This window comes from Camelina sativa, chromosome 18 (assembly GCF_030686135.1).
Source record: "Camelina sativa cultivar CO46 ecotype springtype chromosome 18, ASM3068613v1".
NCBI classification, from domain to species: domain Eukaryota; kingdom Viridiplantae; phylum Streptophyta; class Magnoliopsida; order Brassicales; family Brassicaceae; genus Camelina; species Camelina sativa.
Window position 1 is genome coordinate 16,482,646 of NC_141897.1, and position 19,104 is coordinate 16,501,749.

The window sequence follows — 19,104 nt, forward strand, 5'->3', positions numbered from 1 at the left end:
GACCAATACATGTGATGTGATCATGTGAACAATATTTTCCCTGACTCGTTAGAATAAAGAAACTCTTCTTGAATATTGGAACTAGAAGCTATATTATAAGCCTAATTTAATTATGCATTATGATATAAAAAGCCCATAACTACTTGATTACTTGTGTGTAGGAGCAGCTGCTTCGATGCGAGAGCAACTATCTTTGAGAAGAGGTGGGAATAACGGATTTAGCGGAAACATGTGAGGCCAACACTTTGAATCTACGTCCGAAAACGCTTTGCAACACATATGTCCAACATCACCAAACTTTCCTGTGAATACTGATTTGAATATCTCAGCTACACAGCCTTCGACACTAGAGAGTGATGACCAACATTTTGTGATATCAACCGGAGAACCAGGAAGAGAAAATCCAGGAATAAGAGAGAGTTTAGATGTTGCAAGTGAGGGAGCAGCTGCATTGATGTGAGAGCAACCATCCTTGAGAAGAGGAGGGAAGAAAGGATTCAATGGAAACATTTTGGGCCAACACTTTGCATCGATTTCCGTAAACGCCTTGCAGCATGTTGGTCCAACGTTTTCAAACTTACCGGTTAAAGCAGATTTGAAGATTTCGACTTCGCAACCTTGAATTTTAAGGAGCGATGACCAACATTTTGCAAGATCAGTTGGGGAGCCAGGAATGGTTGGTAGTTGAGCTAGCCCCGGGTTCACTAAAGTAGTGGCACACAAAGTACTCACAACTAGAATCGTGGAGAGAAGAGTTTTGATCTTACTTTCCATGGTGACTATTGTTTCGTTTTTTTTTTTTTTTTTTAATATTTTCTTTAGAGGAGAATGATTTGCTTGATTGAGATGGTTTGGTGACCCCAAGAAACAAACAATTTATACAGTAACTCAACACAAACTTAATTATACGGTAAAATTATTACGAGAGTTGCATTTTCATATTCGTTGACTAGCTCGGTCGTTATACATGACAAACTTTGAATTAAAAGCAGGAACTGAATACACTTTCACAAACTGATATCAGTAACTCAAGTTGTAGGCTTTTAAACAATTAATCCAAAATAAATATATATTTGGACTATTTTTAATTTCTTTCCTAACAGCAAAGTAAAGTGGACTTATTTCTTTCGTCATAGATAGAAGTAGCCAAGCAAGACACAACTACCGGATAAAAGTTCCAATTCTACTCATACAAAAGCTGTAACGCTAATTAGGGATGGGCTTTGCATATATAACTACGTGGGCCTTCAACCAATTATCACTACTACCCATGTATCCTCTTTAGCTTTTAATATGATCCTTTAAATTTTGTCCCACATCGCTATTATGAAGAGCAAAGTTTCAGTATATATAACGGAGACTAAGCGTCTATGGTCACGACCTTACTTGAACAGGATCTGTTCTATAGGCTCGTACCTCTGTTTCCTTGATTTCTAAGGAGACAGGCCCTTATCCCTGGTTGATGAACCATGACCGTCCGATCAGAGCGTGATTAACGGCCACGATCTGTTCTTGGACGCATCCGGTGCTGTAGAGGATCGTTACTCGGCTCGGTTCTACCTTGCCGGGGTGGTCGCACGGCGGTCTGACAGGTTTCTTTTTTTTTGTCCGACACTCTTCTTCATTATAGCTCTGATATCACATGTTCGCATTTGACCAAATCTTGTGATAACATTAAGATTAAAATCTCGTCTTTTAGTTTTAGGTTTTATCATCTACCATGAAATATAAATTTCAGGTCTTGACAAAAAAGAAGAGCTTAGTGAAGCTGAAGAAATATGCAGTAAAGCAGCAGCACAAATTCATTATGTATGCCATCAAAGAAACAGTATAACTATCTTTATTTCAGCTGCTACAACCATAAAAAGTTTAGCCGCAATAACAACATTTGTTGTAGTTTTCTTCATTGACATTGAGGCTTTTTATTCCATGTCAATAGGGTAGTACCGTAGTAGCAGCAAACAGAGTAACAACGACTAGAATTCTTGAGAGACTCTGATTGCGATGGTTTAGTCATCAAAAGAAGCAAACAATTTACAGAGTAACTAAGGCCGAACGTATACGCTGTACAACGTATTATTACAAGAGTTTTAATTTCAGATTCGTCTGTTACATTAACCTAAGTAACAAAAACATAATAGACTTTATTTTAAAATGAATAAGCCTAGTTTTTTTGGTTAAATTAGCCCATTTATTGTTTTTTCTTATTGTATTTGAATCCCATATCGAGAAGCTGATGAAGAAACTGAGTTATTTTTATATGGCCACAAAGCAACGAATAATCACGACCTTACTTAAACAGGATCTATCCTATAGGCCGTACCTCTGTTTCCTTGATTTCTAAGGAGGCAGCCCCTTAAAACCTGATTGATGAACCATGACCGTGCGACCAGAGCGTGATTGACGGCCACGACAGTCTTTGGACGCATCTGGTGCTGTAGAGGATCGTTACTCGGCTTGGTTCTATCTTGCCGGGGTGGTCTCACGGCGGTCTGACAGGTCCCCTTTTTTATTTAACTGTTACGTATAGTTTGTTCATTGCTATAGATTCGATGTTCATTTCAGTTACTCAAACTTGTGAGCTTTTGCAAAAAAAGATGGTTTTAAGATAGATGAACGTTGTAAGATTATGCTAGAAACGCGAAATCAAAAATATTACTGTAAATGATAAAAACTTCTAACAATCAAATCATACACGTGTATGAATATCTTCCTGTCTTTCATGACGTATTTGAATAGAACAAAACTCTTGAATATTGCAAGTAGAAGCTTTAATATATACAACTTTAATGATGTTTCTTTTAGCAGCTTCAGTGATGCCATTACATTCATTCTTGAGAAGAGGGACAAACGGATTTAGCGGAAACATTTGTAGCCAACATTTCGCAGGTCGTAAAGTTAGCTCTAAGTTTTAAGATATCTCATTTGTTTTTCTTTAAATTAATATTAGTCTTAATATAATTTTTGAAAATTAATATTAGTCTTAATCTTAATACTACAGTAAAACCTCCATACATTAAAAATATTGGGACCATGATATTTTATTAATTTATGGAAATTTGTTAGAAATACCCTGATATACCTCTTTTCAAAAATACCTTTTTTTGGCCATTTTTATTTTTGTTCTCTTTTATTTTTGTTCTCTTTTATTTTTAATGACCATTTTACCCCTACATGAAAATTAATTTTAATCAATAAAATAAAAAACAAAAATTTTCGACATACTTTCCCGCCAAAAAAAACTTTCGAAAAATTTTTCCGCCAAAAAATTTTTACAAGGCTTTTATAAGATTTTTAAAAGGTTGACAACCTTGTAAACCCTTTTACAAGGTTTTTAAAAGTTATTAAAATGTTTCTAAAAGATTTTTAAAAGCGTTTACAAGGTTTAGTTTTTAAAAACCTTGTAAACGCTTTTTAAAATTTTTTATAAACATTTCAAAAGCATTTATAAGGTTTTTAAAAGATATAAAATTCTAAATTTTTGGCGGGAAAATCCAATTTTGTAATTTTGGCGAGAGTTTTTTTTTTTTTTTTTGCGGGAATTTTTTTTCGATTTTGGCAGAAATTTTTTTTCGATTTTGATGACTGTTCATTTTTGCTGTCACTCAAAGAAATGGTAATTTGGTCATTTTGCACATAAAGTTGGGTAGTTTTAAAAATGATCAACATGGAAGGGCATTTTTAAAAAGAGGCATGGAAAATGGGGCATTTTTGAGAATGCCCCTTAATTTATAGTAATATTAATTATTAATTAATAATTATTAATTTACATATATAGTTTGAATCGTTTAAATTTTAAAAAATTATGAATTGAGACAATTTTAGCAAAATAAAATTAAAATTTCGGATGTTGTTAATTTTATGGTATTGGAATTGAATTTAAATATTTAGAAAACATTACTGAAAATAAATTACAAATACTATAGACAAATTCACTTATACACATGACATATATAAATTCAAATTTATGAATAAGATATATCAATTGTAGTATTTTAATAGCCTATCAAACTTTAAATGATGCATATTTCATGTTATCTATTCACTAAACTCAGCATATATATATATATATATATATATATATATGGCTCTGAGCATCTATTGATATCCTTACTTAGATGAAACACTACAAAGTTAGAGCTATGGCTGATATAGTTATCAATCATCCTGCTGGGACAACGAAAGAGGACATGGTGGAATGTATGACTTATGATGGAATTTTCTTACCGTGGCAGTGACGTCATCTTACCGGAGGACTGGTGAGTGATGATTATATTACATGTTTGATTGATTGGTATCATTATGTTCTGAAAGCTAGAAAGTTTTCCACTAAAACAGTGTAACCGAAACACGAGTTCCAAGTCACACTCACCATTTTGTTAGGAAAAGATATAATCCAGTGGCTTCGTAGGCTGCGCAACACTGTCTAGCGATTTTACAAGTTGAATCTAACTTAAACGCAGCCATTGTTGGTGAGAAACTGTGTATGCAACTCGGAGACGGCTCTTGGTCCCCTTCTGGTAGGGACTGGACTCTTGCAACAAGTGGCCATCGCTATGCCGTCTGGCACAAGTAATCTTGATGTGTCTATCTAGCTTCCTGATCAAAGCTTCCTATCGATGTTAAAGGTTCTGGTATTCAGAGTCTAGTATTATATGTAACTCATCTGTACCGGGTTTTACAATAAATGTTAAGCAATTAGTCTTCATGACGTAAGATTTTGTAGGATATATATATATATATATATATATATATATATATATATTAATTATATGCAATGCAAGTGTAAGATTTTCATTTTGTGTGAATTTTTTAGCTAACGTATTATAGGGATTGTATTTTAAAATAATTTGTAGGTTACAAAGCAGATGATAATGGACATTAGATATGGTTTCTGGCCTATAATAGTCCTCTCTGAAATAATCCAAATCTTCATTCTTGCCGACTTTGCTACTACTATGTCAAGTGGTAAATCATAAATGTTTTCAGTATATGATAGATGATCTAATGTCGTTCTTTGTCTCCCATCTGGTGTTATGTAAAATTTGGTGGAAAAGAGAGAAAAAGAAGAAGAAGAAGAAGAAGATACGGTGTTGTTTAAGGTTATGGTACTTTGGAGTAATGCTCTATGTCTTGCAGGCTAATCGTTTTGAGTCTTCTCTAATCTCTTTTCTTTTCTTGCTTATAAAGAAAAAATAGAATTGATTAGAGATTTTGACATATTAATTTAAAGTTAGCCTCACAGCTTTTTGAATCTGTTATATAAATAAATAGTTTGACGTATAAATGAGTGAATTTGTCAATTTTAACATCAATTTGAGAATATGTTATTCTTTTCATATTTCTTACCGAATTAAGAAGCTCAGGTTGCTTGATTAATCTCTCGTTCACCTCCAAGAGAGAGCCTTTAACGCAGCACCTAGTGAAAACCCAACTCAGAACAAAAACATCTTCATATTTATGCATAAACTTATTATAAAAATAGCTAAATTTTTTTTTAAGATTTCAATTTCTATATACTATTAAATTTTGATAGTTTTATAGGCTATTAAATATTGATTTCAAATTCTTTTTTTATAGTTTTATAGGTAATTAAATACGACAATTAATTATTGTTGATAAATTTGAATTGATGTATGTCATGTGTATAAGTGAATTAATCTATAGTATTTGTTATTTATTATCGATAATTTTATTAAAATTTCAATTCCAAAACCATAAAAATTATAACATCCAAAAGTCTAATGTATTTTTTTTTAATAATCTCAATTCATAATTTTTAAGAAGTTATACAATTAAAAAATGCATCTATAAATTAATAATTATTAATACATTACTATAAATTAAGAAAATGCCATGGTCCAAACATTATTAATTTATAGAGGTATCATTGTATCATTAGTACATAATTGTTCATGTATCCCCGCCTCTACGGTGAATTATCACCAAAATGTGATGATTTCTGTAAATACAAATATGAGTGAACTTAAATAACAAAATTCTGAGTTTTTTTTTTTTTTTTTTTTTTTTTTTTTTTTTTTTTTTTTTTAAATTTATGTGATAAAGTAAGGGGAATGATGTACACAATAACAGGTAATCTTGAGTTAAACGCTGTATGTGGTTCGTTAGTTGAGTAGATGTCTCCTGTTTCTTTGGAGACCATCAAGTCGTTCTTGTGGTCAATGGTTGCGTCGATCGCTCCATCTCTAATGGCTTTAGCCACAATGCTTTCTGCATCAGCCACTGGGTTCACTGAGTTCAGTCTTAGTTTCTGTGCGACGTCCTGTAGAGAGATTCTCGAGTAAGAAATACTTATGTTACGCAATCCTGTTCTGATCACGATGTGAGGTTGTGACCCAAATCATCATGCCGAAGCTGCGAAGCATTGCAGAATGGTACAAGCTTACAAAGCGCTATATATTTGACTATTGAAATATTTTATGTATGCAATATGCATGTCGAAATTTTTATACTTAAAATTTCTATAGATTAATATCAGAATTATGATATTTTACTTATATATATATACTACATAAAGACCCACCCGATGTGCGGGTTTAAGGTTTTATACATACGGTTATTTATAAGTTATATTTTTGCTATAATCTATTGATTTATATTCATTTACAAATTTTTTTATGTATGTTACCATTTAAATCGTACTTTTGACACCTAAATATATTGTATGTTACACATATATTTTTTATCACCACCTCGAAAATGTCTATATGAACAGATTAAGACAACTATTATATATCTTTTACTTTCACTTTTGCATAATGTTTTTAATTACTTAATTATTGGTTCAAAAAACATTTCGAATCAAAGATATATTACATAGTAAACTAATCAATTATGTAACATCACAATAGTATATGACCAACCATGGAAAGAATCTCGGCTCCGCCCTTCTCACTTATGAAGAGAACCTTGCGTCCAACCTCTTCCACCATGGAGAGAACCTTGACTCCACCTTCCTCTCTAGGGGAGATAATCTTGCATCCAACCTCCTCCACATTCATCCCTTGAGAAGATAACCTTACGTCTAACCTTCTCCACCATAAAGAGACATCGGCTCTGCCCTCCTTATATGTAGAGAGAACATGTTCACGTCTTTTAGCTATCTCAAAATGGCTTGCTCCGACAACCAATGCATTTAAAAACCCTTTTCTAACGTCATAAAATCTTTTGATAGTTACTAATGTTAAATTTTCCAATGTATTTGTGGAAATGTCTTTGACGCACTATGATGTAACCTTTATTTCTGGAACGACCGGACTGCCACCTTGCTTAGTGAGCCACATGTCCACTCCCACTCTATGGGCCCACCTTCCTTAGTGGGTCTCACGTCTACTTCTGGCCCACCATATCTAACGACCGGTTTGTTACGTCCGGGAGGCTATAAAAAGTTACCCCTATAAATCACCATATGATCTTTTCCAATGTTTTGTCATCACTCGCACAGTTCCGACAATCACTTCCCAAAAGGTCACTCATCCTAAAATACTCCAGCTCAAACACGTTTAACTTTGGAGTTCTCTCAGGACCCTTAATCGAAAATATAAGAGCACTTTGGTGACATAGGTGGACAAATCAATTTTTTTAAATTTATCCGCAAACCAGGGTGTCACAGTCTCCGAACTAGTATGGATTTATCAACAAAAATTTATGTTTTTCTAATCTATCTATCTGTGTTTGTTGTAAGCTTTTGTTTGATTAGCCTATTTTATATAACCATTAGGGTGATGAGTTTCTACTCCTTATTTCTCTTTGGGATTAAATGAATGGTAACAATTATGGTTGCACAAAAACGGTCTATGACCAACCAATCAAGGTTGAAGAAATAGAAAAAAATTAATTTGACATAAATAACAAAATAATAGAAAATTATAAGCACGATAATATATGAATTCCAAATAATTTAAAGGTGAAAAGATAAATTAAATAAAAATATTAAAATACTACATTAAATTTTAAAATACAACTTTCGAAAAAGAAGGCACATATATTAATCTTTTTTGGGTCAATATATTAATCTTACCTATTAATTACAAACTGAAAAAGGAGATAGTAGGAGAAAATTTTGTTTAAAAAATAAGAAAAATATACCTTTCAATTAATTTTTTTTTACTAATAGAATAAAGTTGAAAGTAATATTTTTGAATAAATTATATTGTTAGATGAAAAATATGAGACAATCTGTGTTTATATACAAGTGAGTATTTACAAAATTTAGAATTAACAATTAACTGTATATTTTCCTTAATCTCATTTCTATTTTCCTATAGAATTAATAACTTAAAATTAAAAATAAGTAATTAATGTTATAATTTTGAATTTTATGAAATATATATATATATATATAATCTCCTTATAATTATCTTGAAAAAACTTTTAATTTTTGTAATTTATTTGATAATTATCTTTTACATTATTAATATTGTTTAAAACAAAATATTTTGTTTTTGTTGTAATCTCAAATCCCTCCTACTAAATATTAACTTTTACACATGTTAAAATCTCATATTGATATAAACTTGACACATGTCAAAATCTTGTTAATGACTAACTTTTAAAAACCAATTTTATATAATAATATTTTTTTCTTTTAGGATTAGACCAAGAATTCAATATAACTCAGAATCGTTTTGTATATATAAATATAATTATTTTAGAAGAATTTTTTTTAGGAACTACATATATTTTTGTCGTAAGATTATCTTTATAATTTCTTTTATGATTAGTAATTATTTTTATTTCTTGATTTTTCTGAAAGATTCTTTTGAAAAAAATTAGAAAGTTGTGTGTATAATTATCTTTATAATTTCTTTTATGATTAGTAATTATTTTTATTTCTTGATTTTTCTGATAGATTCTTTTAAATAAAAAATTAGAAAATTGTGTAAAATTGACACTTGTCACAATCTTACGAGTTAGTAACTTTTAACATGTGTCAAGATCTGGTGAGTTAGTAACTTTTAAAATCATGCTTTATATAATAAGATATGAACACAAAACATTATAATGATTTATCAAAGTATTAATTTATTAACGGCTGAAGGTTTTACGGTATTACTAACCCACATAATGCAAGATCAAATCTTAAGAATAGTTAAAGTACACTCTAGAATCTATCACATCATGCAAATGTCCACAACATGTTCAATTAAACCTACCAAAACTCTAAATTCATAAGTAAAAGATAAAAACAACCTTTAATTTGTTAAAAGATTATATTCCATCTATAACCAAATCTCTACATACATTGATACATTAGACTTAAATATTACAAAAATACTTATTACACAAATGAAGAATATGTAGTAAATTCCACAGTTTGTAATATTAGTGGATACATAATTTAACATTGATTATCCACTGATTTCACAACCGTATATCTTTGAAAATTTTAAAGACTCGACGGTAAAAAATTAACATTACTTGTTTTTGCCCGCAATAAAAAACATTACTATCATCAAACTATTTGCAAATTCAAGTACATAATTAAATCCTTCAAAGTAATAAAACATTCACAAATAATAATATGTTTAACACATACATACAGTAATGTTATCTCTTTCTTAATTATTACTATAGGCTTATAGGAAAATTTTAATTTCTTACAGTATTAGCCTATTAGGTACTAAATAATCCGTAATTTCTCGTTTTGCCAATTTACTTGAAACAATAAATTGTCTCAGGCTCTCAGGACATAACTGGTTTAACCTATTAAACAATTAGCTGTATCATTAACTTTTTGATTGAAAGAAAATACCCATTTAGTCCGGATGACCTAGATAGTTATCAAGCAGGTTAAATCCGTCTGTTAGGTCTGCCCTGCAATAGATTAAATTATATTAACCCACAAAAAAACCCGTTCCACATAATCCAAAATTCTCTTCCTCATTTATCCAATATAGTTTAAATAATATATTTCTTTTTTGAATTAAATGTTTCCTTTCCTATAGATATTAATTAAATTAGATGTTCCTTTTAGAAATATCAAATAATATACTACCAAACTTAAAATAAGTTTGCATATAGCCATATACAATATCAATAGCCATATTACAATATCAATATTAATAATCTGATTAGTAATGAAAACATTTAAAAACGACTTTCATAAATATTAGCTACATATCAAGTTTTTGATTTAATTTCATTTTTTTGTAAACAAAGATTCACAAGTTTATTTGACCAGGATCCAACGGGTCAAAAAATTAGCTGGTCTTTACGACCAAAAAATTAACAAATTAGTTATGGTTCCAAAAAAAAAAATTCTACCCATAGTAAAATATAAAACAAAAAGAGTACTTGAAAAAATTGAGAAATGAACTAATTAGTATGAATGACTTTTATAATTAAGCTGCCAAACAAAAGTACAGAAATGTTTCACAACAACAATTATTTAATCAAAAATCTAGATCAAATGAACAATAAAATAAAATAAAAATATTCGAAGACAAGATCAAATGAAAACTCACTCGGTGCTTTTGATTTCAGTATTCGGCTCATGCTTTATTTTATCCTACACAAAAACACAATGCATGTTAGTTATGATTAGCTTACAGAAAACAAAAAGTAAACAAACATAAAAAAAAACAGACTGAAAGTGAGAGATGAATCGTTTGCAGACGAAAATGGGTTTATAGAGTTGCAGGATCATAAATTTCGGGGCTGAGTAATTTGATTTTTGACTTAAATTGTAATTTATTGCTAAAATATTTTAGATCACAATCTTAACAAAAAAACTAATAGAATATATTTGGAAACAATATTTCTGATAGAGATATATTTGGTAAACAGTATCATTAAATATAGCAATAATATTGTTAAGTAACAAATTAGTATATAATAGGAGTGAAATTAGTAATAAAGATTGATTCAAATAATAAATATTGTAATTAATAGATTGGTAATCGGATACTAAAAATAAGGAAAGTAGGATATGCATCACTCTATTCTTGATCCGCGTCCCTCTATGTTTGAGATAAAAAAATTTTAAGATTGACTTATAAAATAACTAACTAACTAGAATAGGGTGTACGGTACACTGCAGAGCAAAATTATTTATAACAAAATATTTAAATTATAAGTTATATTTCTTGGTTAAATATGTTATAATTATATAATAATTGTTAAATAAACCATATAATACCGCAATATAATTTATCTTTTACATAATATTTATTTAATCAATTTAAAAGATATGTCTATTCTCCGATACCGACAGTGTTAACAAAATAATGAAATGATGTTTTACCCGTATAACATCGAATGAATGATATTTTTAATTTATATAAATATCGATAAAATCCGTCCCGCTATATAACCTCGTCCCGAGATATTTTAACTCACACTATATCATCTTAATTTTTAATATTTATTGTGTACCTACCTTATAATATTTATCATATTTAAATTTTTAAAAGTTTTAAATATTTTTCATATTTAATTTTTTAAAAATCTTAAGAATAAAGAACCGAAATAAACCAAAGAAAAGTTTTTAAAGTTTGAATGTCTGATAAATCAAGCTTTCTACTCATTTGTATTCATAATCATTTTGGTCTTTTTTATAGTATGACTCTAAATCATTTCCCAATTTTTTTAGATGATGTAGGATATTGTACCCGTATTTTTTATTCATGTATTGAGTAATATATTTCCGTTTTTAAAATTTTGTATTACATTATATGCAAGAAAAAATCACAATTTTTATTAACTAAATGTATTATAGAATAATTCAAGATAATTTAAATACAAATTCAAATAAAAATGAAAGAGAATCATATATTTAGGTTTGAATGAGGTAGAAAGAATTCCTTATTTTTTTAAATCTTATCTATAATTAATTTTGAAGTTTTGGTAACTAATATTAAAGTCAATGCATTAAATGTCAAAACTTTCAAAAAAATATTTTTAAGTAAAAACTGCTGCAAAAACATTAGTATAGATGATTTTCAAATCCCCAAATCACTACACAATTTTTGTTTGTATATAAATTCTCTACATTAACTTTCCTTAATTTTAGCTTCATCATCAAGAAAAATAATTTTGTTTCAGATTTAAACAAAAAAAAAAATCAATCCATCTTAATTGTTAGGATCCGATATCATAGATTTAATGGTCAATCCATCTTAATCTATCTATCTATATATACATTTTCCAAGTACATTTAGCAAATAAATCCTGAAGTTGCCACCTATTTACAAGACTGCCATTGACATTAATTATTATTTTTAATAAAATTAGTAGAGATAATCTTTGTTTCAATTGTTTTTCTACAATAAAAACTAAAAATTCCTAAAATCATTCTTCCAAGAATCTCTACAATATCTTTACAATAATTGATTTCAAAATATAAAGTTACGAGAAGCCCATAAATCCTGAAGTTACCACCTATTTACAAAACTGCCATTGACATTAATTATTATTTTAAATAAAATTAGTAGAGATAATCTTTGTTTCAATCGTTTTTCTACAATAAAAACTAAAAATTCCTAAAATCATTCTTCCAAGAATCTCTACAAAATATCTTTACAATAATTGATTTCAAAATATAAAGTTACGAGAAGCCTATAAATCAGCTACATTCGATTTTGTATGTCCCTAATTACTCCCGCATTAAATTCCAAAATATATTTTCTCCTCAAATCTCTATTAACAAATTCGAATGCAGGAAACAAATTAATGGCTAAGAAAATATCATCACATAAACTTGGCATATTCCTCAAAAACTAGATACTATGCGAATATTTAATCTCAAATTACTCGGTAACCAATTGAATTTGTTGTGTGTTAAGGTGAAAAAATAAACCTAATTAATTGCCTATAAATACTTGACCCATAATCGCAAGTTAGCATCATCACAGATACATAGTCGATCTTATTATTCTCAAAACGGTTTTAATATGTTCAGATCCAAAGGTTCACAAGCTGCTGAGCTCGAAGCGTGACGATGAAACGATTCCCATGATTCAAGCGTGACGATTAAACCACTTCGCAAATTCTCAGTTTTCCGGTGACAACGATCCTCAGTCTCTTCCATAACCGACAGGAACATGACCGGTTTTATATCCACCGCCGTTGGAATTAAATGTTATGTTGAAAGGCGGAGAATCGCTGACGGCGTACAAAACAGACCTGGTAAGGAATGTAGACCTTGTAACTCACCTGAACAAAAAATTAAAAAGGAAAAAGTTAGGACTCATATAGACTTACCTGAAAACTAAAGGAAATTAATATTTCAAGAGTTGCAGGTAACTTTACCTGAACCATTTCTCCACCCCTCATCACCGTCATCGTTTTCTGTTCGTACTGTGACTCATCTTTTGTTTCATCAACTTTTTTCTGTTCAGACTGTGACTCATCCTTGGTTTCATCTAATGTCTCTGTGCCGGCATGAGAAGACGACTGGGCGTTAAGACTAGAGCTCACTTTTGTTGGTTCTATGTTTTCACCTCCATTCTCTGGTACCAGAGCTAGAGAACTTTCCGGACAATTCTTGTCGATGGTACTGCCATTGATGTTCTCTGCTTCAGCACCTTGGCCACCAACGGTTTCTTTCCTGCTAGCTAAATTTAAACTTTCTTTCCCCAGCAACGGTCTAATCAACTTCCGTTTAGTTGAACATGAGCTAATACTAGAACTAGCTTTCACTTTGGCAGTATCACCAGGCTGCTGATCTTGTTGAGAGGAAGAATTAGCAGGCAGTGGTTTAATCGTCACGCTTGAATCATGGGAATCGTTTCATCGTCACGCTTCGAGCTCAGCAGCTTGTGAACCTTTGGATCTGAACATATTAAAACCGTTTTGAGAATAATAAGATCGACTATGTATCTGTGATGATGCGAAAGTATTTTTACTCGGGCAAATATTTTGCTCTCTTTCTTTTTAGAATGTTATCATCCTCTTTTTATGTCGAATGTGATAATTTAACTAATTAATTTTGATAATTAACATGATTAGCAAATGATTTGAATATAGGGGATTAAGTTAATAAATATATCAAACATCCCCACTAATGTTTGGGTATATATATTATCAAAATTAATTAGTTAACGAGGACCAAAATTTTAAGCAAATTTGTAAATACAACTCCTTAATAATACAGTCTTTCACAGCTTGATAGCCCAATAGTGCCCATTAATGTTTGGGTGAATTCAAATCCATACAGAAAAAGTTATATCTCATAGAGAGGACAATACTATGCTAATAGCCTCATATCACAAATTAAGGTTATCAATACTTAACAAAGATTACAGTTTTCACATTTGAGTTTATAACACTCATTGCATCCTCCTAAAATCCATCTAAAGGTGTTTGATCAATTCATTGGGTGCCATAATTTCGCCCTTGACTGAATATTGTCTATCACTGATTTATAACATCCATCTCCTCAAGCATGTTTCACAAGTTTATTTGAAAACATGTTCAAAATTTACCTTAGAGCATACAAGAAACAACTACATTGTAAATCACAAGATCTATCGGACAAAACATCAAGTCAACAATCTTTCTCTATGGGACGGGTTCTAAGACAAGACGGGTTCAAACTGATATTATTAAAAAATAAAATATCATTAGTCTCATATTTCAATACAGATAAACTTTTTATTTTATTACTTTTTTAACAACACCAATATAGAACATGCATAATCAAACTAATTTAATAAAATGGTATTATACAATATAATTATTAAATAAATTCAAAAAAATGTGAATTCCTAAAAATAAATATTTGTCCTGTGGTGTACCGCGAGTTAAAATCTAGTACTCAATGATTTTCCTAATGTAAATAGATTTATAAAGATCATTTCCTGTTTTAAATTGGTATAAAGTAGTTTTATTTACGTGTATTAAATGCTATATTTATGGGACTGAAGTTATATAGAAAACAAAAAAAAAAAGGAAACGAAAATAAAAGTTATTGGTGGTCCTTGCAGTTCGAAAATGATACCGCACAGGTACAGAAAAAGCCTCTCTAACCATCTGGCCAACGTAACATTTTACAACAATAGTGGAACTTAATTGTTTTTAAGGAGACAAAAGAAATAATTTAAAATTAAAAAATTTCTGATCCGATCCGATAACCCACGCGTTTATCCGATTAAACTATAAATAATTGACGTTTTTACCCTTAATAAGAATCTATTATTTTGTCTTATTTCCAATGACAGTGTGATGTAATTTATTATATAAAACGTTTTCGTTTAGAGATATATTAGGAAAATCGAAACTATATATGGAAAATGATATATGAAATTAGGTGCACGATTTTCTTATCTTTTAGTATCTTATATATTATATATTGATTTTGAAATTTTGGTAACTAATAATATTAAAAATTTTAAATTTTTAAAAACTAAATGTTAGATACCAATGGGCAATGGCATTGGATTGTAATTATTTCTGAACTCTAAGGTTTTTTAGAAATTGTACTTGAAAAATCTATATATAGATAGATAGATATGTTAAGAAATTTGCCATAAAGAAAAAAAAAAAGAAAGAAAAAGATATGTTAAGAACAAGAACACAGTTCATAAATATGACGGTATATATGAAGATTGTAAAAACGGAGGAAATCATATGTCTAACAGATAAAAATGACAAGAATTCTCCCGAATCCTGATGCCGCTATCAATTTCGGCCAATCTCTTAACACATCCGTCAAACTCTTATACGGTTTGTAACATGTTTAAGACAAGAAAGACACAATGATTTAGGAATTAGGATTATATCAACTAATTAAGTCATTTTCACAATGTTATTCCCGTAGTCAGGTCATTACCGCTTAACACAAGATCGTGATGTCGTTATCGCGGTACTATACGCGACGAAGATATACCTTCATTGCAGCAAAAATTATACTAGCTGTCGGATTATCGATTCATGGGAATGTACATCATTATCACAATTGCAAGGGTAGATTTTGGCGCAACATTTTGTTTGTTTCTCATCTTTATCTAGCGACCAACTTCACAGCTTGAGACCCTTAATGAGACCGTACTCGAGCTAAGTGTAAGAGAAGGAGGTGAGATGTAATACATAAGGACTGGCATCTTCTGCGGAAGCTCAGGCCAAGTTGATTCCAAGTTCAGGACTTGGATTGCTTGTCTTATAGAGGGCCTCGAGTTTCTATCCGGGTGACTACACCATAACCCCACAACAACAAGACACTCAGCTTGTTCCCTACTGAAATCTTCACCTAGTTTCTCGTCCATAGCTGACGTAAGTTGTTGTCTTCCATACAGTTTCTCGTCCATAGCTGACGTAAGTTGTTGTCTTCCATACAGACGTATGAGAACCAAGCTCATGGTCCATCAATCGAGCCAGTCCAAAGTCACCTAACTTTACATTGTAATTAGTGTCCAACATGATATTACTTGCCTTGATGTCCCTGTGCAATACACACCGATCCCACTCTTCGTGAAGATAAAGAAGCGCAGAAGCTAGACCGAGGGTTATCTTGTACCTTATGTCCCAGGGGAGATGTGGTCTTTTCCCAAAGAGATGAGTGTCGAGGCTACCGTTTGGCATGAACTCATATATCAACAAATACTCATCTTTTTCATTGCACCAATCAATGAGTTGCACCAGGTTTCGATGTCTCAATTTGCTGATGATCTTAACTTCGGTTACAAACTCTTTCGTTCCCTGCTTGGAACGAGCAGATAGTTTCTTTACCGCAACAAGCATATCTATAAACTGCTCCAAAGCCTCCTTGACCAAGCCTTCTTTGCGATGAGAATCTGTTAGTTGCTGAAACAAGATCTTTATAAGCAAACCTCCTTGGTCCTGCTTCCCGTATGAGGTCTTCGTTCATTGTTATCAAGTCCATTATCTCTTTTGCTTTCTTTCTTCTTCGCTTCTGTAAACAAACCACCACGATTGTGACCAAAGAGATTAGCAACTACCAGTCCTCTCCTGATAGAGACGTTCACACTATCCATACTACCTGAGTTGAACTCCCATGATAAAAGTCTATGTTCCTCTACGACCACTCCAGTAGAGGCTGAGAACCCGATTGTAACTTGCTTAAAAAGACCCAAGAAACCACCAGCTGAGTTCACAAGAAGTTGGATTCCAACAGGAGCAGGAAAGGAACAGAATCCATGACCAAAATTCGAATATTTTAGGCCACGGGTACCAATTCTGAAAGCAAAACTGGTACTAGTTCTAGGACTCCATATAGGCACTTTCTCAGTATAAGTAACCCAACCAACGCGAGCTGTATAGTCAGGGTTGGTCAAGTCCACCGCTCCATCGGGCTTTGCATCCCCGTGATAAATAACATTCCCTGGTCGAAAGCGAGTAAAGTTAAAGTAAACTGAATCAACAAAGCAAGGGAGTACAAGGAACAAGGAAAGAAACAGGATCGAGTTGGCCATTGATTGAAGAAGATGAACCAAAAGATGGCTAAGATCAAATGCATAGAAGTTCAAGAACTCATAAATATTGGTAAAGATGATAAATTTAAAGGTCTATTCAACGGAACATCATTATATTATAAGACAACAACAGTCTGCTATCAATAAATTTCATTTTAATCTGTGAGTCAAATGAATCTTATAAAACAATCTTTAAATAAAAAATGTGACCTTTTGCGGTATAAATCAAATTTAATAACAAGTGAATGAAAGAAAATAAGAGTGGTGAAAGATTGTTTCTTTGTTATTCCAATCCTTAAAGATATTACATTGCAAGTGGCTCACTTATATAGTCACATAAGACTAAACCTAGATTCTAGAGAGTTCTTTGTGAGAGATTACGTGGCTTCTTCTTCATCAACTGGTCCCAACATCTTGAATCGATTGTGTAGAGTCACTGTCGTACTTTGTACGGTTTCCTTTGCTAACGCCTTGTTGTCTGTTGCAGGTGACCGTTGCAGAGTCGTGGGCTTCTTCTTTGTATCTTGTTCGCAGGCTTTGAGCTTGATGGACTTGACACAATCTGAGCCTGTTGACAAAACAGCGTCGTTTTGTGCTCTGTTCTGTACAGTGAAAGACATTTCAATGCTCTTAAACTTGGCAATCATAAACCACAGAGATTAATATTAAACTAAAGAAAAGGTCAATGTAGGAAGATATCAACTTACATTTCGCACGTCTTGTTACTTGACCATTGCTCCATTGACAACACTCATTATGTTTCACAAAAGCATAATGAGTTAACGAACGAGTCACTGATAAAGAACTCAGAAGGGTATGAAATTAGGGATTTTAAGCACCTGGGTTTGTGTAAAGAAAGGGGCTTTTCAAGCTTGAAGCTCCCAATTCCATGACTGAATCTGTAGTTTCCATTGACAACAAGTGATCAATCGGCTCAATCTAGTAAGATGACACAGAGGAAACGATTCGCACCGAGACGAATATTTATAAATCGGGAGTTGAACCAGATAACCATTCCGTTGAAGACTTAGATCAATCGAATCTCCGGTTTAGTTGCTCTCTCGTATGACTTATATGAGCAATAAAATTATGATGGGAAAGCAATGAAATTATGACGGGCTTAAAAATAAACAAGTTATGGCCCATATCTGCTAAATAAGCCTAAGAAGTCTGTTCTTAACTTAACTGTGACATCCCACATCGGTTGCAAGACTCAGGAACAGTAAGTGAAGTGGAGTATAAATAGTCACCGAAGAGCTGGTTGTATAGATTCACGGAGCCGTGCAGTGAAGACAAAGCGAACTATTCTTTCGCCTTTTACTAAAGAATACCGTGTCTTCTCTGCATTTTAGCGGCATACGCCTATTTTTGGAAAGGGTTTATTTGCAAAAAGTAAACCCTCCATCAATTCTTTAGTTTTAAATTTTACACAGTAGTGGTAGGAAAAAAGCAGAGGTATTTGTCAATATGCACTTGTTGTTTCAGACTCTCATCTGATATAGTCTTCTGCTACTTATACGAAACATAAAAGAAGCCTTAAAAAAGTCGATCATGGATTCAACTAAGACATTTTCGTTTTCTTGGGTAAGAAGAAAACTACCCACGAATTGAATAGTAGAGAATCCGAAGAATCAAGCCTACTAATTTTCGCAAAAGCATAATGTTGATGGCTTGAAAATTACTGCGATTTCAACACATACCTTTTAATCCC

General features: G+C 31.6%; 1 protein-coding gene, 1 long non-coding RNA gene, 3 other non-coding genes and 1 pseudogene across 5 annotated transcripts; 4 read left to right on the top strand and 2 right to left on the bottom strand.

The window, feature by feature from the left end:
* Positions 1–147: 147 nt before the first annotated feature.
* Positions 148–811, bottom strand: LOC104761416 (uncharacterized). The gene has a single exon (XM_010484496.2). The coding sequence runs from the start codon at positions 772–774 to the stop codon at positions 148–150; it is 627 nt and encodes a 208-aa protein (XP_010482798.1). The 5' UTR covers positions 775–811.
* A 565-nt stretch (positions 812–1,376) lies between these two features.
* LOC104761417 (small nucleolar RNA U3) lies at positions 1,377–1,595 on the top strand. Its single transcript, XR_763185.3, has one exon. It is a non-coding gene; the product is annotated as a small nucleolar RNA U3 (small nucleolar RNA).
* LOC147922978 (uncharacterized) lies at positions 1,377–1,987 on the top strand. The gene is made up of 3 exons (XR_015588176.1): positions 1,377–1,592; positions 1,739–1,809; positions 1,940–1,987. It is a non-coding gene; the product is annotated as an uncharacterized LOC147922978 (long non-coding RNA).
* Positions 1,988–2,284: 297 nt separating this feature from the next.
* Positions 2,285–2,502, top strand: LOC147922979 (small nucleolar RNA U3). Its single transcript, XR_015589826.1, has one exon. It is a non-coding gene; the product is annotated as a small nucleolar RNA U3 (small nucleolar RNA).
* Positions 2,503–15,968: 13,466 nt separating this feature from the next.
* On the bottom strand, positions 15,969–17,393 carry LOC109130501 (L-type lectin-domain containing receptor kinase IX.2 pseudogene; annotated as a pseudogene).
* Positions 17,394–18,670: 1,277 nt separating this feature from the next.
* LOC147922980 (U5 spliceosomal RNA) lies at positions 18,671–18,787 on the top strand. Its single transcript, XR_015589808.1, has one exon. It is a non-coding gene; the product is annotated as a U5 spliceosomal RNA (small nuclear RNA).
* The last annotated feature ends 317 nt before the right edge of the window (positions 18,788–19,104 follow it).